The following is an 18,967-nucleotide window of genomic DNA, read 5'->3' as shown; positions in this document are numbered from 1 at the left end:
AACCGTTCGGGAGGAATGGGGATCCGCGGCGCGTCGACGTAACGAGATATCTGATCCGTCGCGAAATTGGAATCGCCGATTGTCGATCTCACCGACATTATATACTTAAGGAAAGACTAAACATACGCGACGATGCCGGGGATGTAGTTGGTGTTAATTTCGATGTGTTAATGGAGCTAATGTAGCATTATATTAGTGATGCGTACTCGCGAATGAACGATCGCCGTTATCCCTCGTCCGAGGAATCGGACGGCGAACTGCGCTGTTACGAGTCCATGCCCAGGTTTTCGTCCGATTCGGACGACGAATCGGCGAGAGTCGACGCGTCGTTGCCGTCAAACGTATGCGCGTCGGTGGCGAAGGAGGACGCGCGATGGAATCTGGCGACTCATCATCTGCGAAGGGAGACCGGGGCGCGAACTGCGCGCGAGCGAGCGTGGATAGAGACGACAATGGCAAACTCCGGTAGGGCGAAGGATTATATGCGTTGCCTGCCGCTCGAGTATTATCTTTACTATCAGACGGTGGACGGAGGAGAGAAGATACGTAGGATTCACACCTACAGGTCTCGTCGTCTGTTCGATCGAGTGAAATTCGGTGTTCCCGAGGGTGAAAGGCCCTTCTGGATAGGATGCAGGAACAGTGCGACGAGTTGCTCGCCGCGGACGTCCGCGACGCGGACGGGTACCGCGCGTGGGGACGACGATGCGACGAGTGTCTCCGGCTCTTGCGGGAGAGTTGTCGAGTCAGACGATCTGGGGGGCGAGGAAACACGGGAGCCGTGAACGCTCTGGTGGCTCGAATAGCGCGATTGGAAGGTTCGAGGGAGGATCTGCGCCGACGATTCGAACGCGTCGTAGGTGCCGGTCTGGATGGTGGGGGCGGCGGTAGCAGCAGCGGTGTTAGCGGGGGATTTTCGTGGGTCGAGATCGATACGGCGTTCCAAAGTCGCGTACTCACCGGCGCTGTGACGAACTCTACGTACATCGAACCAGCGCGATTTCTCGAGGATGCGAAGGGCACCGTGCTCGAAAAAGTGCAGGATAATCTGAACAGACACGTGTGTCTGAAGGTCAATGTCATATTCAATGGGGAATTCGTAGCGGACGTTAAGACCGATGTGAAGAGTATCGCTACGCGGAACGAACAGCTCCTCCGAGGGTCCGATCTGGGCGAGTGGTACGAAAAGCACGTGCGCGACGCGATTCTAGCGGCGTTGGACGAATTTCAGGAACGCGACAGCGGATGGGCGTTGTCGCGAATACTCAACTTAACGGTGAACGTGAACAAGTGTAATCCCATGCGCGTGGGATGTTGGATGAAGATACCGCTAGGTATAAGACTTAAACAGGCGGTGGTCAACGTGCTGTCGGAGAACGACACGTGTTTCGCGCGTGCGGTGGTCGCGGCTCTGTACCCCGCCAAGCACAACGCGGAACGATGCTGCTCGTATCCCGATTACGCGACGGTGCTGAATCTCGACGGGATCAAGTTTCCCATAGATCTGAAACAGATCGGAAAGTTCGAACGTCAAAACGACGTATCGATCAACGTATTTACAACTCGGGAAGGAATCGAAAAAAAAGATAAGTTCGGACGGGGCGCCGACCGCAACGCGATCGTGCCTCTGCGGTTAACCGACGATAAGAGGGATAGACACGTAAATCTCCTGTATCTGCGCGATACGCTACGCGGTGTCAACAGGGGCCATTTCGCCTGGATAAAGAATCTGTCGCGATTGGTGAATTCGCAATTGACCGTGAAACGGTGCGCGAAGCACGTTTGCGATCGGTAAGTAAAAAAAACCTGAGGAATAAGGAAACGACGCGGTGTTATTTTATGTACGCATAGTAATCGCACGCATGTTATTGTACTTCGCAGATGTCTACACTATTTCTATACGCGCGAAAAGTTGGCCGCTCACAGCGTCGACTGCGGCCGAATGAACGACTGCGCCATCGTTCTTCCGAACGAGGACGATAAGTGGCTGTCGTTCGACAATCACGACAGAAAGGAGCGACTCCCCTTCGTGGTGTACGCGGATCTGGAGTGTCTTCTCGAACAGCGGGAGAGGGAGAATGCCGAAGAAGGCGCGAGAACGAAAAGATACGCTTATCAGCGTCACGTACCGTTCAGCCTGGGCTACTATCTGTGCTGCACCTACGACGATACCGTGTCCACGTACAGATATCGTCGCGGCGACGACTGCGTTTCGTGGTTCGTGAACGAGCTTCGCGTTCTCGCAGGTCACGCAAAGAGTAAATTCTCCACCAATATATCGATGGTAGAACTTACGGAGGACGAGAAACTCGAATTTTGGCGCGCGACGCATTGTCACGTGTGTCGGAAAGCGTTCCAACCGGAGGACAAGCGCGTGCGAGATCACTGTCATCTAAACGGACGGTACAGAGGTCCGGCGCATTCTCGTTGCAATCTGAATTACAGAAACGTGTACGTGATTCCCGTGTTCTTCCACAATCTGTCGGGTTACGACGCGCACTTTATCATCGAGAAAATCGCGAACGAATTCGAGGGTGGGGTCGAACTCCTGCCGCTTACGAAGGAAAATTACATATCTTTCTCGAAGACCGTTAAGGAGACGCAAACGGATGGGGTGTGGAATCGACTCGTGAAGCTTCGATTCGTAGACTCGTACAAATTTTTAGCCGCGAGTCTCGTAACCCTGGCGTCCTATCTGGACAAGGACAAGCTGAGAATAACGCGCTCGGAGAACGCGGAATTGAGCACGGAGGATCTCGATCTGCTCACTCGCAAGGGAGTATTTCCGTACGAGTACGTCGACAGCGAGGACAAACTGCGGGAGACCGAGCTTCCGCCGCGCGAGGTCTTTTACAGCTCCCTGACCGACGAGACCGCGAGCGAGAGCGATTACGAGCACGCGACGAGGGTCTGGCGACGTTTTCGCGTGCGGGATCTCGGCGAGTACAGCGATCTGTATCTCAAGACCGACGTGCTTCTTCTGGCGGATATCTTTGAAAATTTTCGGGACACGTGTTTAGCGAGTTATGGGCTGGATCCCGCGTATTATTATACATTGCCGGGGTACACGTGGGACGCCATGTTGAGGTACACCGGCGTGCGTTTCGAGCTGCTCACCGACATCGACATGGCGATGTTCGTGGAACGCGGAATACGCGGTGGCCTCAGTCAATGTTCGCTCAGGTACGCGCGAGCCAACAACAGGCACGTACCGACGTACGACTCGTCCCAGCCCACTACGTATCTCATGTATTACGACGTGAACAATCTGTACGGTTGGGCTATGGGCGAATCACTGCCGTACGCGAATTTCCAGTGGCTCGACGACCCCGAGAATTTCGACGTGACGACCGTGCCGACGGACAGCGAGGTCGGTTACATTCTGGAGGTGGATCTCGAGTATCCGCCGGAACTGCACGACGCCCACGCGGACCTGCCGCTGTGCCCGACGCGCGATAAACCGCCCGGTAAGCGGCAGGAGAAACTGCTCGCTACTCTCTACGACAAATCGCGCTACGTGACGCACTATCGAAACCTGCAGCAATGTCTGCGACTAGGTTTGCGTCTGACTCGCGTTCGTCGAGTGCTGCGATTCGCCCAGTCACCGTGGCTTCGCGGCTACATCGAGCTGAACACGACGTTCAGGACGCGCGCGAGCAACGAGTTCGAACGGAACATGTACAAACTCATGAACAATGCCGTCTTCGGCAAAACGATGGAGAACGTGCGCGCTCACGTGGACGTGCGTCTCGTGACGCGATGGGACGGGAGATACGGCGCGGAGGCGTTGATCGCTAAGCCGAACTTTCACAGTAGAAGCGTCTTCTCGGAGAATCTGGTCGCGATCGAGCTGCGGAAGCTCGAGGTAAAATTCAACAAGCCGGTCTACGTGGGTATGTGTATTCTCGAGATATCCAAGACGCGTCTCTACGAGTTTCACTACGACTACATGGCGCCGCTCTATCGCGACCGGTGTCGAATTCTTTACACGGATACCGATAGTCTGATCTATTCGCTGGAGTGCGAAGACGCGTACGAGCGTATGAGACGCGACATAGACAGGTTCGACACGAGCGATTACGCGGAGAATAACGCGCACGGTATGCCGCGCGTCAACAAGAAGGTGCCCGGTCTGATGAAGGACGAGAACAACGGCGCGATCATGACGGAGTTCGTGGGCCTCAGGGCGAAGATGTACACCTACAGGGTACTCGGACACGACGACACCAAGAGAATAAAGGGTGTTAAAAGAAACGTAGTCGCTAAGAGGATCACGTTCGAGGATTACGTGGCGTGCCTGCGGGACGCGCGCGAGCTGAGGACGCGCCAGTCGTGCATACGCTCGACGTTGCACGAGGTTTACACCGTGTCGGAGCAAAAACTAGCTCTCAGTCCGCACGACGATAAGCGATACGTGACGTTGGACAGCGAGGAAACGCTTCCGTGGGGACATTACGGAATACGGTTGTAAAAAAGAAACAATATCATGCGCTTTCTAAAACTGTTTTATCGTAGAAAAATTAATAGTACGTAAGAAACAAACCAATGAATGTGTAAATTTTTTATTAACAATAAAATACACGTTGCGCGTATTTACAAATGTCTAATTATTTCTGTTACAATACAGACGCCTTATCTATCCAGGAATTGTGCGAACTGTCCATCCCCAGCCACTTCACGTACGCTCGATTGCCGCGCTTACGCAGGACTTTTTCCACGAGATAGACGTCGGGATTGGAGACGCGCAGCAACTCGTGTTCGTAGAATCCTCCGGCTATCGCTTCTCCGCGAACGTCTTTCAGCAGATACGTAACGGGATTGGTCCTTTGTACTTTGGCTACGCGAAATATCTCGGTGGTCCAATTGGGAGTGTAGCCCTTTTCGAAGATCGTTTTGAATTTGCTCACGCGCACCGGATCGTCGACTCGAAATCTCGCCGGCGCGGCGATCTTCGCGCGACTGTACACCGTGCGCAACAGTTTTTCGGCGACGGTGGGCGTCACGTCCGCCGGACGCATTCCGATCGTTCTGTGTCTGCGACGATTGTAATTCGACAAGAGGCGCGGCAGCGAGTCTATCCATCTGTACGATCCCTGGAGCGTGAAGAGCTTCCACATGTCGTTTTTCAACGTGCGATTGAATCTCTCCACCACCGACGCTTTCATCACCGAATACGTGGAGTAGTGATTCACCTTGCGCGCGTCGAAGATTTTGCGCGCGTCGGCGTTGTAGAATTCCTTTCCTTTGTCCGTTTGCAGATTCCTAGGGTGACGCGCGTCCTCGCGAAAGATCTTTCCGAGAGCCGTCGCGACCTCCTTTCCGCTCTTAGTCTTGAGCGGGATCGCCCAGGCGTACTTGCTCAGCACATCGATGACCGTCAGAATGTAATTGTGACCCGCGTTTTCGCGCGAATAGGGACGCATCTCGACCACGTCGGCCTGCCACAGGTCGTCGTAACCGCGCACCACGACGCGGCGGCGAGGAAAGTTTTTTCGCGCCGGCGCGTGCAATTCCTCCACGAGTCTCCGTTTTTCCACGCTCATTGCTCAAGAAGGTTCAATATACTCAGAATTTTGGCGATCTGGATTTCGTGCTTATCCACGGTATTCCTCACAGTTACGAACTGGCTTCTAAATTCTCTTATCAGATCTCTGAAGTTTTTTCTGAGATCCGCGATCGCTCCCTCGACGTAGCCCATGTTTGTCGCGTCGGTGCCGACCTCCGGCGCGGCCACGCGTCGTATCTTGCGCTCCGACGCGTCGTACGAATCTTCGCGCAAGAGAAGCGCGTCGTTTCGAAACCTCGCGATTTCGTCTCTCAAACCCTGGTTCGCGTTTGTCACGATGACGCCCGTGAACTCTCGATCGACGGTTTTCTTCTTCTCGATCTCTTCGATCACGGCGCTCTTGAACCGTTCGATCGCGTCCTCCACGTAACTCCTGTTCGTCGCGTCGGTGTCGAACTCCGGCGCGGCCACGCGTCGTATCTTGCGCTCCGACGCGTCGTAGGAATCCTCGTTCAAACGGAGCGCGTCGTTCTTCAGCGTCGCGATTCCGCCTCTCAATTCTTCCGTCGCGTCGTTCTTCTTGATCTCTTCGATCACGACGCTCTTGAGTCGCCCGATCGCGCCCTCTACGTAGCTCTTGTTCGTCGCGTCGGTGTCGACCTCCGGCGCGGCTACCCCTCGTATCTTGCGCTCCCTCGCGTGGTAAGAGCCCTGACTCAAGCGGAGCGCGTCGTTCCTCAGCGTCGCGTCGTTCTTCTTGATCTCTTCGATCACGACGCTCTTGAGCCGCCCGATCGCGCCCTCTACGTAGCTCTTGTTCGTCGCGTCGGTGCCGACCTCCGGCGCGGCTACCCGCCGTATCTTGCGATCCCGCGCGTCGTAAGAGTTTCGATTCGAGAGAAGCGCGTCGTTCCTCACCGCCGCTATTTCGCCTGTCAATTCTTCGGTCGCGCCTCTCTTCGATCGTCCGATCGCGTCCTCGACGTAGCTCTTGTTCGTCGCGTCGGTGTCGATCTCCGGCGCGGCTACCCGCCGTATCTTGCGCTCCCTCGCGTCGTAGGAACCCTCGCTCATAAAGAGCGCGTTGTTGCGCGTGTAGTTACGCAGGGATTCGATCGAGGAGCGTAATCGCACCGTGGACGCACCGTCGATTCCGTCCCCGTTGCTCCGATTTGTCAGAGACATACCGAATTTGTTCACGGACATCGCGCGCGCGCGGGGGAGGCGCTGGAGAGCGCGCGATACGTACTGCCGTCGCGATCGACGCGACCGATCAATTTACGACGAAACCGGCCTCGCGAAGTTCCTCGATTATCGACAGAATTTCGTTGTCGTGAGCGTTGTTGCCGGCCCGACGAGAAGCGTCTAGCAGTCGAAGTCGATCGACCAGCTCGTTGGGATCGTCCCAGTGAACGTAATCGATCGCGTTGTCGGTCAGTCGCATGGCCGACGGTAGTCCGGCGCCCTTCGTAGTCCCAACTGTGTGAGACGGGTGTACGAGCGGCGCTATTATTTTTGTGTACTTGTGTCCCCTGTTACCCTTGACGGGCATGCCGGCGCTGCGACCGCGTTTGTGAGCGCTGGTGGCGAAAAGTATACTCCTGTACGTTCGTTTGTCCTTCTCCGTGTAGACGCGAGCGTTGGGAATTCGCATGAAGATCAACTCGTACAGACCGCGCGTGCCCTTGTACCGTACACCGTCGATGATCACGGAGTCATCCGGGGCCACGTCAAATCGCTTGTTACCCAGCATCGTGCCGTGCTCGCCGAGATACACTCCGTAGACGTGGTCGATCTCCTTTTTACTGTCGCCGCTCAGAAGAGCGCCCACGTACTCCCGCCCTAACGGTCCTAGTTGGCTATTCAGAGCGTCGCGACCTTCCACCGTGCTCAAAGACTCCCTGACGGACGTCTCTAGCGCGGGGGGTGGAGTCGTAGTCTCCGAGACGATCTCGTGTTCTCTGGGTAAAAACCGGACCGAATCGGCGTGGATCGGCGTGGAGCTCGCGATAGTCGTCGCGGGAGCCGAACTCAACCGTGCTGGACGCGACTCTCCTTTTTTTCCCGCGGTCGTCGTTGTCCTTATTGGCGTGAATACGTCGTCGTCCTCCCCGTAATCGCGCTCCAGGTCGGCGCCTGCATCGTCGTCGTCGTCGTCGCCGCCGTAGTCACTATCCTTCTTCGCTCTCTTCGTCGTTTTCATCTTTCTCGCGAGCGTAAAGCTGCCGTCGTCGTCGTCGTCGTCAATCCTCCCCGGTCCTTTACCCCTGCGGTCCGCGTCATCGGCGAGCCGTTTCAGAGGTTTGACGATGGGCTCGTACCTCTTTTCCAGAGCGATCTCGCTCTCCATTTTTCCGACCCTGAGAGCGGCGTACTTCCTGCGAATCGAGGCGCGCGTTTTGGCTATCTCTCGCGCGGTCCTCTCTTCCGCGATCGCGCTCATACTCGCGTCGTTCGGCGAAGCGCACTGATCGGCTCTACAGCACGGCGAAGTCGTGGAACCCCCGTCTGTACCGTCCGCCTCGCAACGCGCTGTCCTTGTCTATCACGGCGAAACCGTAGGTGCGTCGCCAACACTCGCGACAGAAGGCGCGAAACTCGTCGTACGACATGTCGATGTTCACGTGATCGTCGTACACGTGCCGCAGATTGGTGCCGTCCTGCCTGAACAGGATCAACAGATTTGCGTTATCGCGCACGAGATGTTTCGGTATTTTGGCGTACGTCTGACAGAGATAGAAGCAATCGATATTCGAATGTCGACCCATAGAAAAGTACTCCCTCATTCTGTCCTGCTTGTCGCAGGCCACGTCGTCGAAGACGAAGACCGAGTCGGGAAGCGCCTCGTCGGGTGGAACGACGTCGCGATTGTCGGAGAACGCGCGATAGCTGATCTCCTCCATAGGCTCGAACAATCGTTCGAGATATCGATACTTCGGTTGTTGCAGAGATTTCGAGTACACGTATACGTTCTCGAAACGAAGACCGTGCGCTTGTTCCAGCAGACTCACCAGAACGTTCGTCTTACCGCAGTTAGAGGGACCGCAGATGATGCAGCGTACGACGTTCGGCAAGAGAGGACCGTGTCTGCGCGATTCTCCGTTTCCTCCCTCGGTCGCGCCCGAGCCTGCCTGCGTTTTGCGATCCACATTCGAGACTCCTATCGTCACCGACTGTCGCACGAATCGCATTGCGCCCTCTCTCTTTCGCTCTCTCTCTCGGTCTTTTCCGCAAGCGCGCGCTCGTTCGCGCGACGAACGCGCCCGAGCGACGGGGCGGGGAGGGCAGCACGGACGTCGTTTCGTTTCGTCGCGCCTGCGCAGACGCTTCGCGCGCAAGTATAAGTAGCGCGAGCGCGTCGTCGTATCCGTAGAAATTCGATCTCAAAAGCAACGAATCGTTCGCGCGCGCGTCGGTGATCGAGATGTTTCCCATCCTACTGACGGACAAGCGCGATATTCTCGATCTAACGGCCGAGGAGCTGGAATTCGTTCCGAAGATCGTTCTGTTGCGTAAATTTGAGAAATACGTGCAACTGCTGTGGGACCGTTTGCCCGAACATATAAAAGCGGATCCCGAGGTGCAGAGATATCGCTCGTGTATGGAACATTACAATCGTCCGTGGCAGCGAACGCACATAGACGGTCCACCGCCGCTCGTCAAGGACTGCTACGAGTGCAACCGCGCGCTCGCTCTGAACGGTGAGTCGTCGAAACCGTTCCGTTCGAATTGAGAAGAAGAAAAAACCCTCCCGCAACCGCGACCGAATGCGCGGCGCCGGTCTACTCGATCGCGCGATAAACGCTCTTCCCTTCGAGCTGCATATACCCGGCTATCAGTTTTGCGGACCCGGTACGCGTCTAGCGAAGAGACTAGCGCGCGGCGACAAAGGCATCAATCCATTGGACGCGGCGTGTCGCGAGCACGACATAGCGTACTCGCGAAGCGGCGAGCTCGCCGAACGACACGTCGCCGATCGACTGCTCGCCGAGAGGGCGCGCGAGCGCGTCACCGCGAAGGACTCGGCGGTCAGTGAGAGACTCGCCGCGGCGGCCGTATGGGCGGCTATGAAAGCGAAGACGAAACTGGGCATGGGTATGGAAAGGAAAAAAGGAAGAAAGAGGAAAGGAACGGGGAGAAACGCGAAGACGAGGAGGAAGAGGCGGAGGATACTTCCGACGGCGAAACGCGGCGGCTTCTTGCCTTTTCTACCGATGTTGGGTGCGCTCGGTTCCTTGATCGGTGGCGCGGCCGGCGTGGCCAAGGCGGTGAGCGCCGGCAAAGCGGCGCGACGGGAACTCGAGGAACTGCAGCGACACAATCGCGCGATGGAGGGTCGCGGGCTGTACCTCACGCCGTATAAGAAGCGCGGAGGTGGCGCGAGGAGAATCGCCGAAAAAAAAAAAAATTTCGCGGAAGAAGGCGACGCTAGCGGCGACGTCGGATCTGCCGCCGTACGGCGTCACGACGAACGAGCAGCTCGATCGATCGGCGCGTCGCCTACGCATACCGTTCTTCCGTGGGGTGTTCATGCGCGACGCTCTGCCGACGAGGGTGCGACACGCGGAGTGCGGCATCGTGAATCTCGACGACGCGGCGGGTCCGGGCACGCATTGGGTCGCTTACGCGAAGAAAGGGAACGCGGCGATCTACTTCGACGCGTTCGGAAATCTCCGTCCGCCGAGGGATCTCGCGCGATATCTCGGCGGTGGCGGCGAGAGCGCGATCGTGACGTACAATCGTCGCGCGTTCCAGACGTTCGAGCAGAGAATCTGCGGACAGCTGTGCCTGCGATTTCTTCGCGAGATCGATTGGGGGAGCGGTGGCGAACGATCGACGTTCTCTCGCGATGTCGCTGACGCTCACGTTAACCGGAACCAGCAGCGTTCTCACGGCGAGTCACTTTCCCGCTTTGGATCTGAGCGACGGCGAGTACGAGCTGGGTTTGGCGACTTTTGAGACGTACAATTCGATACCGAACGTTACGCCGGCGAACAATCGATTCTACTTCGGCGAGGACGACCGGAAGATCGTCGTTCCGGAAGGGTCGTACGAGCTGCGAGCTGTGAGCAGATATTTGCGCGCCGCTCTTCTTCATCGCGAACGTCGCGCCCGCGAGAGAGAGAAAGAGAAAGAGAAGAGAGAACAACTGCAGGCCGATGGCGCTGGACGGGTAAAAGAAAATAAACGAACGGAGAAGGACGACGACGACGATAACGACGACGCTTATCGCATATACGGGGACGAAGACGACGACGACGACGACGACGGTTATGGCATATACGGGGACAACGACGGCAAGAACGACGACGATGACGGCGGCGATAGAACGGTACTCGCTCTTCGCGCCAACGAGAATACCATGAGGAGCGAGATAAAGTGCGTCTACAGAGTGAATTTTACAAAACCGAACAACATCGGTTCTCTTTTGGGTTTCTCGCGCGATCGTATCCTAAAACCGAACAAATGGTACGTTTCCGACGGCCCCGTTGACGTCATGAGCGTGAACATAATTCGCATCGAATGCAGCATCACCACGGGAGCGTACAGCAACGGACGCTCGGTGCACGCGATACACGAATTCGCGCCGAAAGTTCCACCGGGATATAAACTGTCGGAGACTCCGACGCAGATCATTTACCTCCCGATCGTCGCGCGAAACGTCACCGATATCACGGTGCGAATCGTGGATCAGAACGATCGATTGATCGACTTTCGCGGCGAGGAGATAACGATTAGACTGCACGTACGTCGTCGCCGCAGTTAGTGTGTGTGTGTGCGCGCGTATCTCCGCGACGTGAAGAGAGAGAGCGAGAGGGATGCTCGTTCTGAACGGATCGAGCGCGGATTGTACGAACGAGCGAGCTAGTCCGTTCTACGACGTAATCGAAAGCGTAAGGAAGAGAAGAGGTGGCGGTGGTGGCGGTCGAGGAGGAAAGAGAGCCGTTCTCAGCAACGCCAACGTTAGGTTCCTACGATCGCTGGGTCTCGCCGTGAGAAACGCGTCGTTTCTACTTCGAAAGGAAAGACCATGGCCGACATCCTGAGTATCGGCGGTGAGCCGATCTTCGACGAGCGCATCGTCGGAATCGAGACTCACACGTATAACCCGTACGTGAACACGACTTTCGGGCACAACGACGAGATACGAATACCCATACAGCAACAGGATCTGTATACGCTGCCGTGCGACAGTTTTCTGTACGTCGAGGGACGACTCTATGACGACGGCGCGAGCGCGACGACGTCGGAAGCGACGGATGCTCAAAGGCAATACGCGAAATTGGTCAACAACTGCGTGGCGTTTATGTTCGACGAGATTCGATACGAACTCGACGGCGTGGAGATCGACCGGTGTAGAAACGTCGGCATAACCAGCACGATAAAGAACTACGCGTCGCTGACCGCCGAACGAGCCAGGAGACTGCAGAACGCCGGATGGAGTTATCCGACGAACGAATCGAATCTGAACGACGCGTCCCATCAATTCAACTTTTGCGTACCTTTGAATATTCTTTTGGGTTTCTGCGAGGACTACAGACGCGTGGTGATAAACGCGCGACACGAACTTATCCTGATACGCGCTCGGAACGACGTCAACTGCGTCGTAGATCCGAAAAAAACCGTGCCGAGAGATCCCACCAAGGATCCTAAAATTACGCTACTGAAGGTGCAATGGCGTATGCCGCACGTGGCGTTAAACGACGTCACTAAATTGTCGCTTTTGCGAACGTTGGAGAGCGGACGATTTCTGAGCGTGGGCTTTCGCTCTTGGGACCTGTACGAATTTCCTCTGCTGCAGAGCACGACCAAGCATTCGTGGGCCGTGAAAGCCGCGCCGCAGTTGGAGAAGCCGCGATACGTCATATTCGCGCTGCAGACCGGACGGCGAAACGAATTCACGGAGGACTCCTCGAGGTTCGATCATTGCGCGCTCGCCAACGTGAAATTGTATCTCAACTCGGAATTCTATCCCTACGACGACGTGAACGCGGATTTCGAAAGCGACAAGTTCGCCGTGCTGTACGAGATGTACGCGAAATTTCGAGGAGCGTACTACGGGGACAGTCGCGACGACGCGCTCTTTTCCCCGCGCGACTTCGCGCGAGTAGCGCCGCTCGTGGTGATCGATTGTTCCCGCCAGAACGAAGCGGTGAAGAGCGCCACCGTGGACGTGCGCATCGAATTCGAATGCAAGGAAAACGTTCCGCCGAAGACCACCGCCTTTTGTCTCATCGTTCACGATCGCGTCATCGAGTACGGTCCGCTGACCAATGTGGTGCGCAAAATCATCTAGCGGAAATGGCGATTGTAGGATACCACACCCCGGAAACGGGAGATATATATAAAGACGGGGATCCTTCGATCGTTCCTCAGATCCCGTTAAGAACGAGCAGTTTGAGCGTGAATTGTTCGACGCGCACCGACTCGATGGCCGCAGCGGCGACGACGATCTTCGTCGACCTGCAGGGATTCGTGGTGAGCGACAGATTCGTCGCGAAGGAGGTAGCCGTGCTCCGAAGCGAGACGCGCGAACTCGCGCATCACGTGTTTCGCGCGCCGATGAAGTGGGACCTGCTCACGAACGCCGAAAAAGCAAGGGCCAACTGGCTGATGGCGAACCATCACGGTCTCCGTTGGAAAGACGGGGACGTGGACTATCGTCTAGCCAGGTCGATTATTCGACGCGCGGTGTGCGACGACCTGGGCGAGGAAGAAGAGACGCCCGGCGCGCGAATATACGTGAAAGGCCTCGAGAAGAAGAGGTGGCTGGAGGAGATTCTCGGCGACGTCGACGCGACGATCGAGACCATCGACGCCGAGTACGAAGACATCGATCGGCTGGAGTTTCTTCGCGCCGATCGCACGTTTCGCTGCGGACGCCATCAACGGTGCTGCGCGATGGAGAACGTGATGAAGTTGCGCGACTGGTGGAACGAGCGACGCGAGTGTCTCTCCAGCATCGACTCCACGGATCAAATATAAATGTGTATCCATCCGTCTATATATGTATATATTGTAATCATTAACAAAAAGATCTATCTATATTTTATTCAATAAAAAAATCTATCTATCTGTATTTTATTCAATAAAAAACTGATGTAAAATCAACGAGGAAAGTTATTCATTATTCGCATACATACACCATACGTATAATCGTACTCGATAACGCCGAGCGCGATAGCGTCGAGCGCGCGAGCGACGAGCGTGATGCGTAAGCGATCGAGAGCGTCGAACTCCGAAGAAGAAGAACGGCAACGATAACGCCGAGCGCGCGAAACTGTCAATGAGCGCGGAGTCGGGAGCGTCGAGCGGAAGCGCGATATCGGCGGCGGGAGCGTCTAATCTCGTTGCTGTTCACACGTATTTATCTTTATTTAATATTATATTCATCCAATATTATATTTATTCTTGTATATTATATACTACTTATTTCTAAATTCGTATATGAATCTTTGATTGCGTATAAAGTTTGCTTTATTCAACCGAATTAAAAAGAAATATAAAATAGGAGTAGAAGAAACCAAAGAAAGGATATTTGACATATGGTGTTGTAACATAATCTTTTTCTATCTATAATAATATAAATGACATTAAAATCTTTATTGTTTGATATAATTATATACATAACAATATAATTTTATCCAATTTATTATGAAGAGAGCTAACCCCTTTATATTATATTATATTATGTTATATTATTATATTATAGTATATTATGTTATATTATATTATGTTATATTATAGTATATTATGTTATATTATATTATGTTATATTATGTTATATTATATACTACTTATTTACTATTTTTTATTTTTTTACATATTATATCTTGTTAGAAACGGAGGGCCAGCCCTCGACGACGTCGTCCTCGAAGTCGACGTCAATCAAGTTGATATCAATATTGCCGCGACCGCTCTCATCCTCCTCGTCGTCGTCGTCGTCGTCGTTGTTGTCTTCGTTGTCGTTGTCAGCGTTGCCGTCGCAGCACGTATCGGGACGCTTCGTCGATGAATCGAGTCGCGCCGCGTCCCGATACATGCTGCGAATCCTCGCAGCGTACAAACGCATGTGGTTCCTGGATTTTTTTAACACCGCTCCGATGAGTCCTCTTCACAAAAAATACATATTATTAATAATTATATATAAATGAATATATATAAGTGAATTTATAAATAAATATATAACTGAATATATAAGTGAATTTATAAATAAACAAATAAATATATAAATGAATATATGATGACATTATAATTTTACATTTGCATACTCACATTCGATCGAACATCCGTGCGTCCTCGTCGACGCGGATCGTGACTTGCAGACAGGGCGGCGCTCCATCGACGATATTTCTAAGGCGATGCTGCAGCTGCAGCACCGCCTCGTGTAAGTCGTCCGTAGCCCTAGCTACGGACGTTGCCTGGATTTGCGCCAATTCGCACACTCCTTTCAGTTTGGATATTTTGTCCATTACGTGTTCTTAGGAATATTTCACGTCACTAGCTCGAAAAACTGTGAACGAACTACACCCGAGTCTAGCCTCGAGTCCTTATATACATCGAGGATACGCTATCGAAGAAGGATGCGGAATCAAAGAAGGGATGTGCAATCATAAAGGATATTGCGTATGTAATTAAAACTATGTAAAAAATTGACCTTTTGCACACAGGAAGAGATGCATTTTTCTAATCAAACCGACTCATCCGCCGGAATCGTCGACGCATTTCTTCCACCCCGAGACCCCCGCCACCACCTGTCCGCGCTATCGGTAGCGAGCATGCCCATGTAAGTCGCTCGTATCGCGACGCATCGTCATCGTCCATAAAAAAGCAGGATATTGTGCAATAAAAAAAACTATTTTTAGAAACTTTGCACAGAGGAAAAAATGCAATTTTTTTTATCAAAACGGACTCATCCGCCGGAATCGACGCATTTTTTCCACCGCGAGACCCCGCCGCCACCTGTCCGCGCTATCGGCAACGAGCGTCACCGCGTGAGCCGCGCGTCGCGATCGCGCTCATATCGCGAAACGCCGTTATCGCAGTTCCGCCGTTTCTCTCGCTCTCTCTCGCCCTCGACGATGTGGCTCTCGCGCGTAATCGCGTTAACCGCGTGTTTTATCGCCGCGAGGTGCGTCAATCCCACGGATGAGAATTACGCACATACGATCGATTACCTGCGGAAATACGGATATCTGACCGAAGATGTGGACGCGTTTCCGGCTCAGAGACGAAACGACGTTCTTCGTAACGCCATCGAGGAATTTCAACGATACTACGGTCTGCCCGGCGATGGAACGCTCGACGACGAAACGCTGCAATTTATGCGTAAACCGCGATGTGGTTTCCAAGATATCTTGAAGCACGGAACGGCGGCGAGTCTATCGAAATGGCCGAGGACTCACCTGACGTGGGATTTTTACGTAGCCGCCAAAGAGGAGCTGAATACCGCGCGGGCCGCGTTCGACCTGTGGTCGCAACATTCGGCGTTGACGTTCGAACGCTCCGAAACGAATCCTGACATTATAATATCTTGGCGAACCCGACGTCACGGTAACACGAATATCAACGTAAACGGCCCAAATTGCTCGGCCAAATTCGACGGTCCCGGTAACGTGCTGGCCCACGCGTATCTCCCGACGAACGAAGCGGGATTCGTCTCCGAGGTGCACGTCGACGGTGACGAGCCGTGGCATATTCACGTCGGTAAAAATTCCCCGAATACGTTTTCCCTGCATTTCACGCTGACGCACGAGATCGGTCACTCTCTCGGATTGGGGCACAATGAGCGCAAGACCTCGGTGATGTTCGCGTACTCGCCCGACAAGCAGTATCCGGTTAAGCTCGACAGATTCGACATTCTCGACATTCAACGTTTGTACGGTGAAAAACGGACGAACGCGCCCTCACAGACGCCGCCGCCGCCGCCGCCGCCACCGCCGCCACCGCGGTCACGGCCGCCGCAACCATCGCCGGACCTGTGCGCCCTTGGTCGCGTAAACGCGATATTGATTTTGGAAAATCGAATGTACATTTCGTACGGGCGTTACGTTTGGTCGATCGATCTGGACGGCAGGACGTACAATGGACCGTTAGCCCTGTCGAATCACATGAGCTTTCTTCACGACAATTACACGCGCATAGCTGCCGCCTATCAGTCTCCATCCGGTGATCTCATGGTGTTCGTAGATAATTTGGTATACATGGTTCAATATCCGGAATTTTCTCTGAGGCCGAATTGGCCGAAGACCTTGCGAGAACTCGGATTTCCCGCAGATGCGAAACTCAACGGAGCGGTAAACACCCATAGAGGCCGTTCCTTCGTGATGTACAACGGTAACTCGGTGGGCGAGATAGACGAATGTACGAAGAAAGTCGTCAGACGTACGCCTCTCGAGGCGACGTTTCCCGGAATACCGACCGGCGTGACGTCGATCTTCCGATACGTCGACGGCAATCTGTACTTCACCACTCGGACGCAGTTCTACAGATTCAACGAATTTACGAAAACCGTCACGGCCGCCGGTAAATTCGATCTACGGATGCTGAATATCGTCTGCCCTAAGACCGAACTGTTGCAGCAGTTGCGCGATCTTCTCGATCGAATCGTACGCGTCGGCGATTTAACGTCACCGGCGAGCGATTCGGACGACGACGACGACGGCGGCGGCGGCGTTCAGCTTTACGATCGCCGTGTCCGCCGAAGGAAGTAGAGGACTGCGCAAATCCCCGCACCACACCGCACATCGCGCGATATAAGTGAGAACTTTTCTACTTATACCGATGTGTTCCCGCCAAAGCATCAGTATCGCCTCGTCAGCTGAATACGACGCGTCGAAACAGAAATCAGAAACGAACGATACTGCAACGCGCGTGCGAAATGTTCTCGACGTTGGCCGATCGACCCGCGCTGAGGGATCTTTCCCCTCGCGAGACGGATTCGGAGGTGAACGACAACGGCAAAAGACGAAGGATCGACTCGACGGATGATCATCATCAGCATCATCATCGGGAGTCGCGTTCCAGCTCTCACCCCTCCAACGACGTTCGCAACCCCGTCGTCGCGCCTGCGGTGCGCATCCTGGCGACCCGTTATCCGCTGACGACGACTGGCTACAAATACTTGGCCATCGGTGTCACGGTTAAGTCACCGTGGTACGGTATACCCGCACCTTCGTACGTGGATATCGCCCTGGGAGATAAGCAAGGCAAGGAGATCTCTCTGACGCTCGATATGTGGAAAGGACTACTCGAGCGCAAACACGACATATTGGCGTGTCTGCGATCCAACCTCGTCGATGGAACCCGCCCCCCCTCGCCGATATCGATCGGAGATCTGACGCTGCGATTCGGATTGATCAACAACCTGTCGATCTTGCGTATGGAACTACCCAACGCGGCTCGTCTGGCAATGTCGCTCCCCACCCTGCTCTCGCTGTACGATTTCCAATTTTGCGTCGATCGCATCGTCTCGGCGCTGAGCGCGGTCATCGAGGAAGTCGACGCGAAGTATTCGCGCTATCAGGAGATAGCCGCCAACGCGATTAAGACGGGAACTTCGGCCAAGACTGCGATACTGAAAAGCGAGTTTTTCGATCCTAACAAGATCGTCGACTGTGAGATTACCGCGCTTTGTTTCAAATCCTGAACGTCACGACACACGTTTACATATTTATATATACACACAGAAACAATGTAAACGAGTATCGACGTATGTAAATACATATTTTATTTTTCAAAATAAAAAACTACCGCTCGTACGCGGATATCTCATATATGTGTTCTCTCTCTTTCTTTTCCGTATCTATCTCGATACGATCCCGCGCTCCCTAGGTCCCCCGACTCCGCTTACTCCACGATCGCCGCGATTGCGTCATCTACGATGCGTAGGGAAGGATCGAAACTACTTTCGACCCGAGACGAACAAGAACAAAGAACGGTTATCGGGACCCGCGAAAAGAACGGCCTTGAACACGTTCAAACGTGTTTTCGCGCGCTCACCAATCCCACCGCGCGGGGAGGTCGAGAAGAGCGACCTTGAACAAGTTGCAACGAGTTTGGACGTGTTCGAACGCGCGCGATGATAACATTATTCGCGATGACGCGCGAATCGGGGCGGATTTCCGCTCGCGGTCGATAACGCGGTCGATAACGCCGATCCGAGCGCCCTCTCGGAGCGTCCGGGAACGACGATCCCCCCCACCCCCGGTGGCAACCCTGCGGCGCGAAATTCCCCATCACCCGCCTAGGGAATTTACGTCTTTCAGGTTACCGCAAGGTGGCAACACTGCGGTGCGTACTCGCTTCTGATTGGACCGCCTCGAGTCTTCGTCCCGCGATCTGATTGGACGGCGATACACCTTTGTCCAGTTCCAGGGGAATGTTTGTCCGGTTACAGGGGAAATTCCCCCGCACACCTGTCCCCCTCACCCCCCCTGGATCTGATTGGACGGCGATACA

General features: G+C 54.3%; 4 protein-coding genes across 4 annotated transcripts; 3 read left to right on the top strand and 1 right to left on the bottom strand.

The window, feature by feature from the left end:
- Positions 1–631: 631 nt before the first annotated feature.
- On the top strand, positions 632–4,471 carry LOC139785689 (uncharacterized). Its single transcript, XM_071724851.1, has 2 exons — positions 632–1,791; positions 1,882–4,471. The coding sequence occupies exons 1-2, from the start codon at positions 632–634 to the stop codon at positions 4,469–4,471; spliced, it is 3,750 nt and encodes a 1,249-aa protein (XP_071580952.1).
- A 7,066-nt stretch (positions 4,472–11,537) lies between these two features.
- On the top strand, positions 11,538–12,803 carry LOC139785688 (uncharacterized). The gene has a single exon (XM_071724849.1). It carries the CDS (start codon positions 11,538–11,540, stop codon positions 12,801–12,803), a length of 1,266 nt encoding a protein of 421 aa, XP_071580950.1.
- Positions 12,804–14,121: 1,318 nt separating this feature from the next.
- LOC139785692 (uncharacterized) lies at positions 14,122–17,354 on the bottom strand. The gene is made up of 2 exons (XM_071724853.1): positions 14,783–17,354; positions 14,122–14,619 (listed from the first exon to the last, which is right to left on the bottom strand). The coding sequence occupies exons 1-2, from the start codon at positions 14,977–14,979 to the stop codon at positions 14,334–14,336; spliced, it is 483 nt and encodes a 160-aa protein (XP_071580954.1). The 5' UTR covers positions 14,980–17,354; the 3' UTR covers positions 14,122–14,333.
- Positions 15,589–17,220, top strand: LOC139785687 (stromelysin-1-like). Its single transcript, XM_071724848.1, has one exon. It carries the CDS (start codon positions 15,589–15,591, stop codon positions 17,218–17,220), a length of 1,632 nt encoding a protein of 543 aa, XP_071580949.1.
- Positions 17,355–18,967: the final 1,613 nt, after the last annotated feature.

This window comes from Temnothorax nylanderi, unplaced genomic scaffold, assembly GCF_030848795.1.
Source record: "Temnothorax nylanderi isolate EJ_2023f unplaced genomic scaffold, tnyl_v1.0 TNYL_tig0864_pilon, whole genome shotgun sequence".
NCBI classification, from domain to species: Eukaryota; Metazoa; Arthropoda; class Insecta; order Hymenoptera; family Formicidae; genus Temnothorax; species Temnothorax nylanderi.
Note: the sequence above shows the minus strand (reverse complement) of the source record. Positions and strands in the feature narration are given on the sequence as shown.